Source organism: Elephantulus edwardii, unplaced genomic scaffold (genome assembly GCF_000299155.1).
Source record: "Elephantulus edwardii isolate Elephantulus edwardi_28Jun2011 unplaced genomic scaffold, EleEdw1.0 scaffold00002, whole genome shotgun sequence".
In the NCBI taxonomy this organism is placed as follows: Eukaryota; Metazoa; Chordata; class Mammalia; order Macroscelidea; family Macroscelididae; genus Elephantulus; species Elephantulus edwardii.
Genome location: NW_006399752.1, coordinates 4,067,607 through 4,083,233, shown reverse-complemented (window position 1 = coordinate 4,083,233; position 15,627 = coordinate 4,067,607). Strand labels below are relative to the sequence as shown.

At 36.6% G+C, this 15,627-nt stretch overlaps 1 protein-coding gene across 1 annotated transcript in view; it reads left to right on the top strand.

Annotated features, from left to right (window-relative positions):
* The window catches only part of RNF217 (ring finger protein 217), a 167,655-nt gene extending 155,017 nt beyond the window's left edge, over positions 1-12,638 (top strand). Inside the window, exons 6-8 of the mRNA XM_006879142.1 lie at positions 1,268-1,469; positions 11,097-11,168; positions 12,565-12,638. Of these exons, the coding sequence (XP_006879204.1) occupies positions 1,268-1,469; positions 11,097-11,168; positions 12,565-12,638 (348 nt within the window). The remainder of the gene's footprint in view (positions 1-1,267; positions 1,470-11,096; positions 11,169-12,564) is intronic.
* Positions 12,639-15,627: the final 2,989 nt, after the last annotated feature.

Sequence of the window (15,627 nt, the reverse complement as noted above, 5' to 3'; positions counted from 1 at the left end):
CTATGAGTAGCAAGCGACTCAACGGCACATAACAACAACAATAACATTTGCTGTGAAGAAAAAGAAGCCAGAGTGCTCCTTGGAGACAAAGATGATAAAGTTTCATCTCATTTACTACTGGGATATGTTGTGTTGCTAGGAGAGGCTGTTCATTGGAAAGGACATCATGCTTGGAAAGGTGGATGGTTGGTGAAAGAGAGAAGACCCTCAACCAGGTGTACTGACATAGTGGGTGCTAGTGTGTCAACAAGTATGAGGACTACACAGGATAAAACAGGGTTCAGATCTGTTGTTCATAGGGTCGCTGTGGGTCGTACTCAACTTGATAGCACCTAATACCAACAACAAAGCGAGCAAGGTGGTCATTCTCCTTCTATGTCTTTTAAAGGTTCAGAAACGCGATAGAGGGTCAGTTACGAGTCAACACTGACTCTGTAGCAGGGAGTGGATGAATTGATATACAGTGCCCATGAAGATTCCAAAGCCAGGATCCAATTATATCCTAACAAATAGTTTTCTAATTATAACATGAACTTGGTGTTGGTGACACTGGCCACCACATTGGGTATATGGTGGATGATCCAAGAATATAATCTTTGTTGTATATATAAGTGAAAATGTATTTACATACAATTTTACTACCATAATAGAGAGTTGTGTTTAATTGCATTGATAGTACTGTATAGCCTTTTATACATATTTACAAATCATATTATTTTGGAGATTAAAGTAATATTTCAGTGCACTTACTGATGTCATTGTTCCCTTCTGCAAAAAGAAGGATTTATTTTTCTTTTTATTTTATTCATAAAAATTTTAGATAATCATTCCTTTCATGGAAGAATGTTCTTCATCTTTTAATTTCTAAAGTCAACTTATTATTCTTGGTCATAACACTATCAGTGTTTACCTTCACAACATTTTCAATTGCTTCCTATCCAGAGTTGGAGATGTGTGTGAAAGATAAATTTTCTTTGGGATTGATTTGTTTGCATATTCTTCAAAATAAGCCAAAGGCTTGAGTACCTAAGATGTTTTCCAGATTTGACTACATGCAAGTGTATTATGCAGAAAGAATACTAAAAAGTTTTATTACAAGCAAGCAAATTGGCAAGCTTCAAGAATGTTCAAAAGGATTTTATTTTGGTAAAACTTGTTATATGATAAAATTTGCCTGGTGAAACTTGTTATTCTATAAAATTAGCCTGATTTTACTTTTTAAAGTTTTTATAACATTTCCTTCTTTTCCCTTTTTTTGTTGATACAGATCCACATCCAGAGGACTGAAGGGTGTGACCATATGACTTGTTCACAGTGTAACACTAACTTTTGTTACCGATGTGGGGAGAGATACCGCCAGCTCCGTTTCTTTGGAGACCACACATCAAACCTCAGTATATTTGGATGCAAATATCGCTACCTCCCAGAGAGACCTCATTTAAGGAGATTAGTTCGAGGGTCAGTCTGTGGTGAGTATCTGATATGGCATATAGGAATCTCCCACTGGAAATTATGAGTCATAATAGAACTTAGAAATGTAATGACCATGGAAATTCTGAGCACTTGCTATGTGCCAGGTAAGAACTTTTCCAAAAGATGAGATCAAAATTAAAAATTTAAATTTATTATAAGACACCACTTTTATAAGCAAGCACATTTTGTACTTTGAAAAAACAAAATATTGATTCTTGTTGTTTTGAGATGTTCTCGAGTCAGTCACGACTTACCGCGACCGTGTAAACAATGAATCGGAACTTTGCCCTGTCCTGTGACATTCACGGTCCCCATCATGCTCAATCACTTTGTTATAGTCAACCTCACTGATATGTCCGTCTCACTGAGGGTCTTCCTGTCCTTCACTGACCCTGTATTTTCCCAGCATGATGTCTTTCTTCCAAGGACTGGTTCCTATTGATAAAATGCCTAAAGTTTGTGACATGAATTTTTTCCATCCTTGCCTCTGGATGGATGCACTTCCTCCAAAACAGAATTGTTTGTTTTCTTGGAAGCCCCTGGTGATTCAGTCCTCTTCTCTACACCGCTGTTCGAAGGCATTGATTCTTCTTTCATTTCCTTTATTCACTGTCCACCTGAGGTGCATAAGAAGCAGTTGAAAATACTGTGGCTTGCATCAGGTAAAAAAAACTACATTAAACATAAGTCTTTAAAATGGCATTTGCGAAGGTTCCGGACAGCAGATTTCTCTATGACAGTAGAACTCTTGATTTCTTGGCTTCTACTAACATGAGTGCTGATTGTGGATCCAAGTAAAAAGAAATTGTTGACAATTTCAGTCTTGTCTCCATGTATTATGATGTTCCATTGGCCTAATAGTGAAGATTCTTGTTTTCTTTTTTAAAATAAAAATTTTTATTTTAATTGTGATTTTAATGAAAGTTTACAGAAAAGTTAGATTTTCATTCATTCATTGTTACACATTTTAACCCCTCTTCTTTATACTCCCCTCATCCTCCCTCTCCCCTCCCCCAGTTCACTTTTTAAAAAAATATTCATTCATTTTTCACAATTACCTCCCTCCCCTCTTCCCCCATTCCTCTTTGCAGTGTATGTCTTATTCTGAGCTGGTTTTTTACATTTAATGCCTAATCATATATTCCTTTTAAACAATTCTTTCCTTCTTTTACTCCAGTGCAATTGTCATTAACTATCCACTCTTATCCTGTTCTGCTCCCAACTCCCCGTGTCAGACCTGCTTTATAACAGTGGAAGAGCATTGTCTTTTTGTAACTGACATATTTCACTCAGCATAGTGTACTCCAGGGGTTATCCATGTTGTGTAATGTTCTACAGGTTCATTGTTTTTCAATTCTGTGTAGTATTCCTTTGCATGAATATGCACACCATAGTTTTTCTATCTATTCATTTGTTGATGGCCACTTGGGTTGCTTTCATTTCTTTGCTATTGTAACACAGCAGTAAACATGGGTGTGCATATATCTGTTTGGATGGTGCCTGTAGTTTCCTTAGGGTATATTCCCAGAGGCATTTCTGGGTCAAATGGTATTTCTTTTTCCAACTATTTGAGAAAGTGCCAAACCGTCTTCCATAGTGCTTGAACCATTTTACACCCCCACTAGCAGCAAATAGGGGTTCCAGTCTCTCCACAACCTCACCACCGTTTATTGTTTGCTGCTCTGATGAACTTTACTGTTGTTGTTGGGATTTGTTTCTTTGTTTACGTTAAGAGGTGAAACGTAGGAAAGGCTTATCTCCCTCAGTAAGTACTTCAGATCTTCATTTTCTGCAAACAAGGTTCTGTTTTCTGCATAAAGCAGCTTGTTGGGGAGTCTTTCTCCAATATTGAAGCCACATTCTTTTTCTTCATATCCTCCAACTTCTTCAATTACTTGTTCAGCACACAGATGGAATAGGTATGGAGAAATGATACAACCTGGACATACACCTTTCCTGATTTTAAACTATGTGTTATCTTTTTGTTCTGTTTGGACAACTGCTTTTTAATCTGCTTTCTGTTTTACAAGAATGCAGTTAAATATTCTGCAATTTTCATTTTTCTCAATGTTAGCCTTCATCTTCTGTGATCCACACAGTTAAATGTTTTTTCACAATCAAGAAGATACAAATAAACATCTTTCCGGTACTCTCTACTTTCAGCCAAGATTCATCTGACATGAGCACTGATACCTCATAGGTTACAGCCTCTTCTAAAGCGAGTTTGCATTTCTAGAATTCCCTTTGAATACAGTTCAAGCCATTTTTTAACAACCTTCAGTAAGCCTTTTACTTGCATGTAATAGTATTGATATCGTTGGATAATTTCCACGTTATGTTGGATCACCTTTTTCTTTGGAGTAGGAACAGATATGGATCTTTTCAGTCAATTGATCAGCTGCTATCTTCTAAACTCCTTGGCCATAGACTGGTGAGCACATTTAGGGCTGCATCTGTGTCCCGGAACACCTCAACTCATATTCCATCGATTTCAGGGCCTTATTTTTTGCCAATGTCTCCAGTGCAATTTGGACATCTGCTTTTATTACCATTGGTTCTAGATCATATGCTACTTCCTGACATGATTCTCTTCTTTTAGTCTAATCTTTTTTTAACTAATTCTTTTAATAGTACTCCTTTCATCTTCTTTTGTTGATTCTTGTATCATTTAGCAGTTTGTTGTTGTTGTTGTTGATGTTGAGTACCATAGAGTTGAAACCTACCACAGCTGACCCTGTAGCAGGTTTTTAGAAATAGTCACATGGGAGGAGATTGCCCAGCCTTCTCTCACAGAGCAGCTGGTGGCCTCCAAACACGTGCCTTCAGAATTGCAAGGCAGCTTCTTGCCATTAAGCCACCAGAGGGTTTGCCCACAGAATTCTTCAGTATCGCAAGTTGAGGTCTGAATTTGTTCTTCAGTACTTTTAGCTTGAGAAATGCTGAGTGTGTTCCTGCTTTTGTTTTCTAATTCCAACTAATTGCACATATCATTATATTTTGCATGTCTTCTCAAACTGCCTTCTGAGAACATCTGTTCAGTTATCTTACTTCAGCATTTCTTCCTTTTGTTTTGGTCTCTCTACATTCTAGTACAAGTTCCTGAGTCTCTTTTGATAGCTATTTCGGTCTTTTCTTCCTCTACTGTCTTTGTGATGACCTTTTAATTTCTTTATGGATGAGATCTTTGATGTCATCCCACAACTCATCTGGTCTTCTCTAATTATTGCATCAAATCTATTCTTGAGAAGGTTTTAAAATTCACCTGGGATAGCTTTTAAATTCAAGGTAATATTTTGATTCTTGGAGACTAATTTTTATTTTCTTCAGCTTCAATTTGAACTTGCTTATGAGTTGTTGATGGTCTGTCCTACAGTCAGCCCCTGGCTTTGTTGGGACTGCTGATAAGAAGATTCTTCATGGACTCTCTCCACAGGTGTAGTCAGTCTGGTTCTTGTGTAGCCCAGCAGGTGAAGTCCATGTGTATAGTTGTCATTTATGTATTTTTAAAATGATATCTGCAACAAATGATCTCCAGCATGATATCTGCCTTATTTTCATCTGTAAAAATAAGACGTCATTAATCTTAAATCTTTGAAACACAATTGTAACCCACTTGACAAGGGATGTCACATTCATTTTTGCATAAACACATACAACATAAGGGAAAGCCTGAAAAGCCAATATAATCATATGTTTTAGGGCTCTGATAATGGAATTCCACTATATTTATGTTACTGATAGGTCCTGGTATATGTTCTTCTACTTTATTAATAATTAACATCTGACAGGTAATGGGATGAATATCAAATGTCCTCCTAACATGCAGATGTGATTTTAAACACCTAAATGTAATTCTGTTTCTGGGTTGACTCTTTTATGCCTTCTCCTGAGCTCTTTCCTTATAGTGCATTACCCATCTACATGTGAACTCAAATATACAAACTTAAGTACAGATCTCTGCTTGTAATCTAACTGCCCTAGCCTGGTGCCACCACATTGGGGTGTTACCATCTTTTGCCATTGATATACAATATTTTTTTATATCTTCAACCTTTTTATCCTCCATTTATTTTTGTCCAATTACTTAAAGAAAATCTCTGTCCTTATCAACCCACCATTTTTTAGTGTTATGAAACATCCTATCCTATCATGACTTGACTAATTAGAAGCAGTACATAACAATAAGAGCATATTGTATTAGTTGTTTTATATTTAAGCCCCTTGTTTAGAGTCAACAAGACCTCGAGGAAGGCCTTTGTATTTAAAAGTCTGTTGTTAACTTTCTTTTGGAGGAACATTCTTTTAAGTGGTACAGCACTCTTCTGTCAATATGCTGTACTGAGGTAACCTGGGTTTGCTGAATCTTCTGCCACTGGGGTGTCAAATGCCATAACGGTTACCCATGAGGGACAGTGTTTAGTGGAGCTTCCAGTTTAAGACTGGTCTGAAAGCCGGAGTGGTATCTACTTCCTAAGCAACATGCCTCTGGAAACCTATGAACTTTGATAAATGACGATAGTTATAGGAAGGCTTCAGACCTTTCAAAGGGTTGCTATGAGTCATCCACAACTTGACAGCAATCAACAACAACAACATAGTTTCATGATATATTTGTGTCAGGTAAGAGGTGGAACATACACTTTATAAAGCAGTTTATAAAATTTCCACAATCAGCAGCATTTTATATAGTCAAGACTGTTTTTAATTTTTTTAAAATATTTCTGTTTCTTTGCTTGCATGATACCTAATTTTATAATCAATATTTACTTATTTATAACATTACTATTATAATACAATGTGTTAAAAATTGAGTATATAGTCTATATTTACAGACTGATACAGTGACTACACACTATGCTTGAGTGTGGGAACGCTTCAGGTTAGGGCACAGTTTCCAGCTGTTCCTAAGGTTGCTATTAAGGCATATTCAACTCTAACAAAAGCAACATAAATACAGAGAGAAACTCCAAAACACGAAATCTTGTATTTTCTGCACCATGAGTCCTTCTCTTTCGAACTTTCAAGGCCATTTTGGACTTGTTGTGGCAAGATATTTCCTTACATATTTTATTTTGTAGAATCTTTGTTTAGTCTAGTTATTTTTTTTCTTGTCCATTTAGGAATATTTTAATAAATCAAGTTTTTTCATGCCATATTTGCCTAAATTATTATGGACGCATTTCCTTTGGTTCCTCTCACTAATTGAGACAGATACTTCTAGAATCCTATCATGTCATAAAATGAGGTTGCATTATTTGGCAGACTATAGACTGGAAATTCCATCGAAATTGTCAGTAGAGAAATCTTTTCTCTGTGTACTCTTTTCTGTTTTTATTTAAAAGACTTATGGTCACCTTTATGTAAATGGTTTTCTTTTTGACTTGTTTCTTTTCCATGCATGCCTATATTACGTTCAACGAGACCAGGACAAGCATATGAGCAGTTGTTCATATAAAGTTTTCCTTGATACATACCGTTTCCACCTCCAGCATACATGTCTTTAACTACTTTTTTACTATAGCCTCAAGTGTAATAGTTCACCTTTCCTATCTGCACTAAAAATGGGAAAGGGGTCGTCTTAATAACCCACAATTGTGTCCTCGATGCCGTATAATGCAGAAGAAGATGGATTATAGCAAAGCCCTCCTTCTCAAACCTTTGTAATTCATTTTACTCCCTCATCCTTAGGCCAGAGCTTCCAGTTGTCCTTGGACAGAGGCAGAAAAGGGGACAGTATTTCTCTCATAACTGGGAAGCATGATCTGCATTCCGTGTGGCTATGTGCCTCTCTAGTGATTATAAGTTTCTGCAGCTAGAGAGGAAGACCTCACAGAGACTGGGGGATGCTTAGCCACCAAAACCAAAGAGCACATCCCTTGTATTGAATAAACAAATTATACTAAGTCATATTGGAAGTAAAAGCCGCTGGGGAAATCTTTCACACTCTCATACTATTACATGCAAAATTGGAAAGTATTGAATGAAACCATATCAGTTTAAAGAAGGGAACTCTGCTGATGTAGTCGATAGAGGGTCCCACTGTTAGTCCAAAGGCTACATGTCTCGAGTGGTTCAAATGGAAGAAAGATGGGCAGCCCCCTCCCATGGTGATTTACAGCCTCAGAAACCTGAGGGAGTGTCACTCTCAGTCAGAACTGACTTGACTGCAAGCTATATATGAGTTCTGAGTATTAAAGAAAATACTCTCGTGGCACACTCTCTAGGGAGGTGTGCTGCAAGCATAAAGGCCAAGCCTCTCTGCAGGCTTCACATCGACCAATAGGAGAAAGATGGACAGTCTCCTCTCACGTGATGTACAACTTCGGGAACTGATGGAGGGTCAGTTATGAGTTGATTCTGACTGGATGGCAATAAATGAGTGAAGGATATCACGGATTTCTAGGTGGAAAATCATTTATATGCGTGAAAACAATAGAATTCTTTTTTTCCTTCTTCCTTACTCCAGAAAAAAAGAATGCAGAAAACAAATGAAGAAGTATAAATAGGAAATAGGCATATCTTAAATTGCTTACTGATGTTAATAATCAAAGGACAGTGAACTAAAATGAGATTAGTTTGGACTGTGGTCTGTCAAATATTTTGTTAAGTTTATTCTCAGTGCTAGATTGTCATAGTCTGGACGCTGAATGAGTTGGAAATGTGTAATACTTGTTTAAAGATTTATGACAGAAATATGATGAGCACTTTAGAAACATGATAAATCTGAATACGTTGGTGATGGTTTATGTGTAAGGAGAATTTTAAAAATACAAAAATAACAGACAAAATATATGAATACTTAAACAAGTTATAATATGTGCATATGATAGACATCTATTTCAGCTCTTTAAAATTGTGCTTGAAAAAAAAATTCTTTCTGGCCTAAGATTATACTGTTGACCCTCCAGACGATTCTCAGAGGCTATAAATCCCACAGGAGGAGATTGCCCATCTTCCTCACACAGGTGATGAAGTTTTGACCACATACCTTCAGATTGTCAGTGTGTCTCCTTCCACTAGCCCACCAGAGCGCTTTTAAGAATTTCAGAGAGAGATTTTATTACCTCAAGACAGTTTCAGAAATAATCCCGCATTCTTTGAAAACTGTTCACATCATGGAAATAAGTTGATCATTTCCCAGTGCGAGATAACACACACCTGGTGCCCTGCATTTGAGCATGTTTGAGGCAGGGGAGGAGATAGCTTAGAGTCCTATCTCTTTACTGTTTTAAAAAGAAATGGATAAATTTTGGAAATGGAAATATGAATTAGCAGACTGAACTACACGTGTAGAAGCAAAACAAGATTTTAAAATATGGAGCCCAGTGCATTCTAAACTCTAAGTTTAAGAAGGCACTAAATGTAATTGTTCAGTACGACGTGTTGTTGTTGTTATGTGCCGTTGAGTCACCTGCATCTCGTAGCAACCTTATGTACAATAGCTCTGAATCTTGCCCTATCCTGAGCCAATCTTACCATCTCCAACAGACTAATCCCATTTCTCCAGGCACTAAGTCAATCCATGCCATGCTGGATCTTCCTCTCCTGCACTGCCCCTCCGTCCTTCCAAGCATGATGTCCCTCCCCAAGGACTGGTCAGTGAGATTTAGAATTACTTGAATTATGTATGTCTTTGATAAAAACAAAACATTGTGTTATCTTAGATACAGATTCAGGTATGAAAAATTATTTTTTCTATATTTTTAGTCATCTGATTCCGAAGACCACTTGTTCAGAAAAGACCAATTATACTTATTTTCTATGTAATGAAATAATGGCTACGCATGGTGGACAGTATTTGGTGGAGCTCTCCAATTAAAACAAGCTTAGAAGCAGGAGAGGCACACTTCTGAAATGGCTTCCTCTGGAAACTCTATGAACGTGGAGAAACGACGAAAGTTATACAAGTGTTCAGGTCTTCCGTTCATTGAGTCACTGTGAGTCGTCAAGGACTCGACTGTACTTAACAACAACAAGTGATTACCCAGAATCACTGTCTTTAATATGTATCATGATATTCTGGCTCATTTTCATCAGTTATATGAGTCGAGTGTTTGTTCTTCTGCTCATCCAGAATTTCTTATTATATTTTTATTTCAGGAGTTACGCTGCTAGCCCAAAGTCAGGTGGATACACATTGAGAAAAAGATGAGCAATCTCTTCCCATGCAATTTGCAGCCTCTGAAAACCCACTGAAGGGTCGGCTCTGAGTTGGTGCTGACTTGACAGCGTAGAACATCATTTTGGTTGCCCAGCGTAGTATAATTCTGTATGCCCAGGAGCTCTGCTGGCCTAGTGTACAGAGAGTGGTGCTTGTGTCTCAAAGACAACATCTTTCGCTGGGAGAAGAAGACAGTTAACTCCTCCATGATTTCCAGCCTTGGAACTCCAGCCAAGGGTCAGCTAGAAGTCACGCTCAACTCTTCGGTGATGAGATGTTGGGTGTTTTGGTTTCGGAGTCTTAATATCAGTTACTATCAATGAAAAGATTTTAAGTAGTGGCTGTGGCAGTGAATTTAACACAGTATCAGTTGTGAGGATGACACAAGATTGGGCGGTTTCATTCTGTTGCACAAATGGTCACTGTGAATCAGAGTTGACTCAATGCCTCCTCAAAGCCTTTCTTTTTTCTTCTTTTTATGTGCTAGTGCTTTTCAAAGCCAGTAAAATTCTGTCTGTAGATTCCTAGCTATGCTGACCTGTGATGGCTGTTTATTATTTACCACAGCTCAATTTTTAACTTAAGGGAAAAAATGTAGACTAATGCCATCTGACATCCTTTATCAGCTTTGCTGTTGTTTTTGTTGTTGTGTACTGTCGAGTCAGAACCGACCCATAGCTGGCCTTCTGTCAGGTTTCCAGAGGAAATTAATCACATGGGATGAGACTGCCTATCTTTCTCCCATGGAGCAGCTGATGGACTCAAACCGTGTGCCTTTGGGATTGCAGCAAAGCTTCTTACCATTAGGTCACCAGAGCTTCCTATTATTTAGCCTTCTTATTTTATATGTTTTCTTTAACATTTTGTTTAATCTTGATAATAATAATAATTTTTAAAAATTTGTTTTATTGTGTCATTATAATAACTTCCAATATACTGTATATTTATTGGTGTTGTTTTCTTAATTCGATTGTCCTATTAGTATTTCACTGTATTAAATGTTGCTATTTTCAGTTTTCCTTTTATTAATGAAGTTAATAAATAACTTTTTCAGATATGGGCTTGGGTAGGAGTTCCCTGTAGCACCTAGAAGCTGTCCATTTTATGAGCTAATAAGGCTTTTTTCTACCAACTCAAAATGTGTTATTCATTTATTAGTTTTTTGACATCTTGAAAACTGACAAGGAAGAGATATGAAAGAAAATCACAAAGAATGTTCCTGATAGAATTTCCTTTGTTAAAAGGGTAAATTGCTTATGAAATTGTTTAATTAGCATGTCCAGGGGTTCACTAGCGTACTACATCTGATACATTTCCTTAACAACAACAACAACAACAACAACAAAAATAGTTACAGACTTACAAAATAACATGTACTGTGGTTCAAATTAAAAATACTGCTGAAATGAATTGTTAAATTACTTTTAAGATTCTTTAAATGGTTTTGCCTTTTGTTTTCCAGCTGGAAAATTATTTGTTGCACCTCTAATCCTAGTCGTGGGATTGGCACTTGGGGCCATAGCAGTTGTAATTGGTAAGAAATACTCCTGACATGATTTTGTTCCTGTTTGCTTTCAAGGAATGGACTTTGACCTGTTAGGAAGAAGACTGGTTTAAATGGGCAGTGAGCATTATGTATGACTGACAAGTTCAGAGGCGTGTGTTTCACGTAGAATGTACTTGTATAGTACTTTTCCAGTCCACAAATAAGTTTCTTTTTGTCTCTCACTAAATACTACTGGGCACTCTTTTAATGCCAAAGTTAATGTAGCCGGTTGTAATAAATATGTCCAGTGAGATAGAACCAGATTTTACAACTTTAAATTCACACTGGAGCCTACTCAGGGATGAAAAAAAAATCACATTGGAGCAGCAAAGAGGCTGTGGTCTAACCTTAGGTGTTAGGGTCTAGTTGAAAACAAAGCAAGCAAACAAAGCAATATCTTAGATGCATGTAGAACATGCTCTGGTGAGCTCTGAAAACAGATCATGTTTCAATGCTTTGTGTAGTTGTATGGGTACTGGTAGAGTAGAATGTTATTTTATGAACAGTGGTTTTCTCACTCTCATATGCACTAGAATCGTGTGGAGTGCTGATTATCACACAAATTTCCAGGCCCCATGGAGAGTTTCTGATTTGGAAGGCCTGGGTTAAGACCAGGCGTTTACTTTACTAAAATGTTCCCAGGGAATGCTGATGTACTGGTTTCAGGACCACACTTTGAGAAGCCTGGCTTTAGAGAATGTTTAATTAAACATTGCAGATAAAGGCTGCTTTGATGATGATTCTATGTAGTAGCTGGCATTTTTTTTTTCTAAATAAGGGTTCTCATGTGTAAGCTTGTATTTTGCAAATAATGCATTATAGACCAAGTAGATTTATAAAGCAGCTGATATATATGTTCTTGCAGTAAGTCTGGAGTTTGTGAGACAGATAACATTATTGTCTGCATTACATATTTGAGACTATTACTGCTTCCACGGACCTCTTAAGTAGGAGAGCTAGAAACTGAACCTGACGTTTGATTCCTCAACAGTGTTCATAACTGATTTGCTGTACTGCCTGACACTTCAGTGTGTACATCATACTGTACAAATATATGACTGCAGCTATTAAGAAAGACTTGGATCTAAGGTTTGATATTGTGATATAAAACAGTATTCCATATTCAAACTGATATCACTGGACTTGTTCAAAATGGGGAAAGAAATGCTAAAGGGAAGCAATTCATAAAGGATGCATTTCTATAGCAGTACATAAATATTCTAACATAGATAGCTTCCCTCTTTCCACTTTCATGTATTGCTAAATAATGATTATCAGTAGTTTACAAACACTTCAAAATGAGAAATTGAAGCTATATAACCAAAATTATAATTCCCTCTTTTTCTGATTAGTTTTAATCTTTTCTTCTCTTTTTGACCCTTAGGTTCCTTTGTATTTCCTGTCTATTGCCTTTGTAAAAAGCAGAGAAAACGGTCGCGGACTGGTATGCACTGGTAACTGCAGGTGATTTCATCTGAACTCTACTGGTCCGGGTGGGAGCTGTGCAGAATGGTACACTCATGTGTGAGTCACACCTTGGAAATCACTAAGAGGAGCCTTTGCCATCTTGTCTCCCCCTGATTCTCTGCAGGCCATGATGCCTCTGGCTACGGTGCACTCCCCACATGGCATCCTGTCCCTTTCCCTTTACAGAACGCTGCTTTTTAAAAAAATTGTCACTTTCATAGACCATAAGCATCTGTGTCATAACTTTTACCCTCTCCGTGATTCTTTGAAGAAAACATTTTCATTAAGAACCAGTCATCCTCAGTAGTATTCTGGGCAAATCTTTGCTGAATAATGCTTGGATTGTCTTTGAGCCTTGAACCTCTTCCCCCTATGCCATCTGTGATACTTGATATGAACTCAAGTCTCATCTGTACCTATAAGCAAGGCTACCTTTCCGAAGACGAAGGTTCACCACGTACACCTCTTTTCATCCGTGGCCCAAGCAGTATAATTCACTCATCCTTCAGATGCTAGAGTTGCTCAAAATGTCAATACTCAAAAGGGAACTAAAGAGAAGAATCATGAGTTGCTGAAGTAGATATGTGTAGGGGTGTGAATGTGTGTATATATAAATATCTATGTTAAAACTAGGCCAATAACCTTGTACTTGTCTCGTTCTATGCCTCTACACTATTTTTCACAATTTAATAGTGCTATTTAAAGTTGGTTGTTCCTTTGTGGGCAAAATTTGGTAATGTACTGAATTAAAGTCAATGCAGACAACAGGCTGTTTCGATGTTGACCCTTTCTATTTCTTGTGCTCTATTTTTGTCACACATACACACATAAAGTTATGCAATGCCACTCAAGGGTCATCAAACTCTGTATGCTAGCAATCTCAGTAGGCTGCTCTTAGGCAGTTCCCCAAGACCTGGGCACTTGGCATTTTCATATTTCTTATATATTGGTATGCATGCTTCACTGTATGGCTGAATCTTTGCAGTGGAAGTAGTTAATCCAAAGAACAAGTTTTATATAAGGACAAGTGCTTAAGTCTTCAAATAACTCTATACTGCTGTGGGTTTTCTTTCAGGTTGTAGTTACAGAGAAGTCTGCTCTAGGTCATTGTTTTACATCATTTAATACCCTATACTCTTCTCTCACTCACCTTCTTGCCTTTTTTATTAACTTGTCCTGGATATTTTCATAAAAATAAATATTTTTGGAAGGACTTTTCCTACACTTACTGCTCAAATACAAGATAATCTGTTGGTGTCTCCTATGGAGAGATAATTGAAAACAAATTTTCATCTTCATGAGCATATCCAAACTAGAAACGGTTTTTGGACCAGGAAACAAAAATCTGAAGGCAGTGTTTTCGGGAAGCTTTTCCAAAGCGGGGAAGTCTTTAAAAACAAGAAAAGATCAAGTATTTAAACTGATATTTCTTTGTTTTTCTCACAAAATTTCATTAGCAGTACAAAAAAAAAATACTCCAAAATACTCATAAGACATTTTAAGCTTCGAGTTGTCTCCTGAATTCTTAAAGTTAGTTCTCTTCCATTGATGTGCCAGGGATGTGTCAGCACCGTTGTCTGATTTGAAACATGTTACGGACTAAAACGTGCATTTTTTAATATGGATAGCTTGTTTTTGCTGGATTCCAGAGTAGAAGAAAACATTTTATCATTTTTTTACCTCAGAAGTCCATAACAAATGGAGTTTACGTGCCAACCGATGTCCATTTATTTTCTAAATAATAATTAGCATAAACTACAACTTCTGAACTACTTATTTCCACTTAAAGAATGTGCTAACTGTAATTCTGAAATAGCATTTTCCTAAAGTATAGCATAATATAAGAAAGTATGACGCTGTAGTTTCACAGATTCATCCTTGCATTCCTCCATGCCATCCATCCATCTGTCCTTCCATTCATTCAGCAAATATGTATTGAGTGGCTCTACTTGGTGCTCGAATATGAGGACTGAAAGAATGAGACTTTCTAGTCTGATTCATGTATTTCTATCATAAAAGTACTTAATTTTTGTAAATATGTCTTTCCTGGACTTAGGCTTTAGTTTGGTGATTTATGAATATGATAAATTTCTAAATCGAGTGAATATGTATGTTATACATAGGTCAATATAGAAAATATTCCCATATCTCTATACATGTGTCACATACATATATACCAACTGGTTAAATAATATGCACTCTGGTCTAAATGATCTATTTTCTTAGTTTATTGTTATTTGTTGTCTTTGGCTTACTCAGGGATTTTTATTCCTTTCTTTAAATAATTTCTCTTTTGGAGGTATTTTTATATTATTTTGAAAACTTCCTGATATTTCTATTACAAAGCCGTGTCTGTTATCAAACAGTGAAGGCTGTCCTCACAATGCACAGGTGTTTCAACTTTCTATTGCATAGATTTTTTTTTAATTAATGTATGATTCTTTTCTCTTTATAAATTGACATGTGTTTGGTCTTCCCCTGCTGATGGGTTAGCGTAATTGTTACTAAACTTCATAAAATCTTAAAAACAAGAAAATAGAATGGATTATTTATATGGTAGTGCCAACATTGAAAGTAAAACTATAACAGCAAACTTGGGGGTAAATTCTAAAAGCTACTTTAGAAAAACATGCGTGCACAGAAAATAAATAACCTTTCTATCTAATTTTGGTCATTTTAATATTTTTTTCATTCTAACTTTACTATATACTCCTTTAGAAACATTGATTGTAAAATAGAAATTTGTTTGCTTATCCCACCCTTTATTTGCAGAGGGAAACCACTGTCAAGGATTTGGTATGTTTCTGTCCAGATATTCTACCGTTACAAAGATAAGTGTGTGTATGTTGGAGCGCATATGTCTGTATATGCATTAGTTTTATACAGAATGACTAATAATATTCTTACTGTCCTGTGACTTTCGATTTTACTATATATATATATAACAGTGAACACCTTTCTATAAGAGTATAAATAGAAT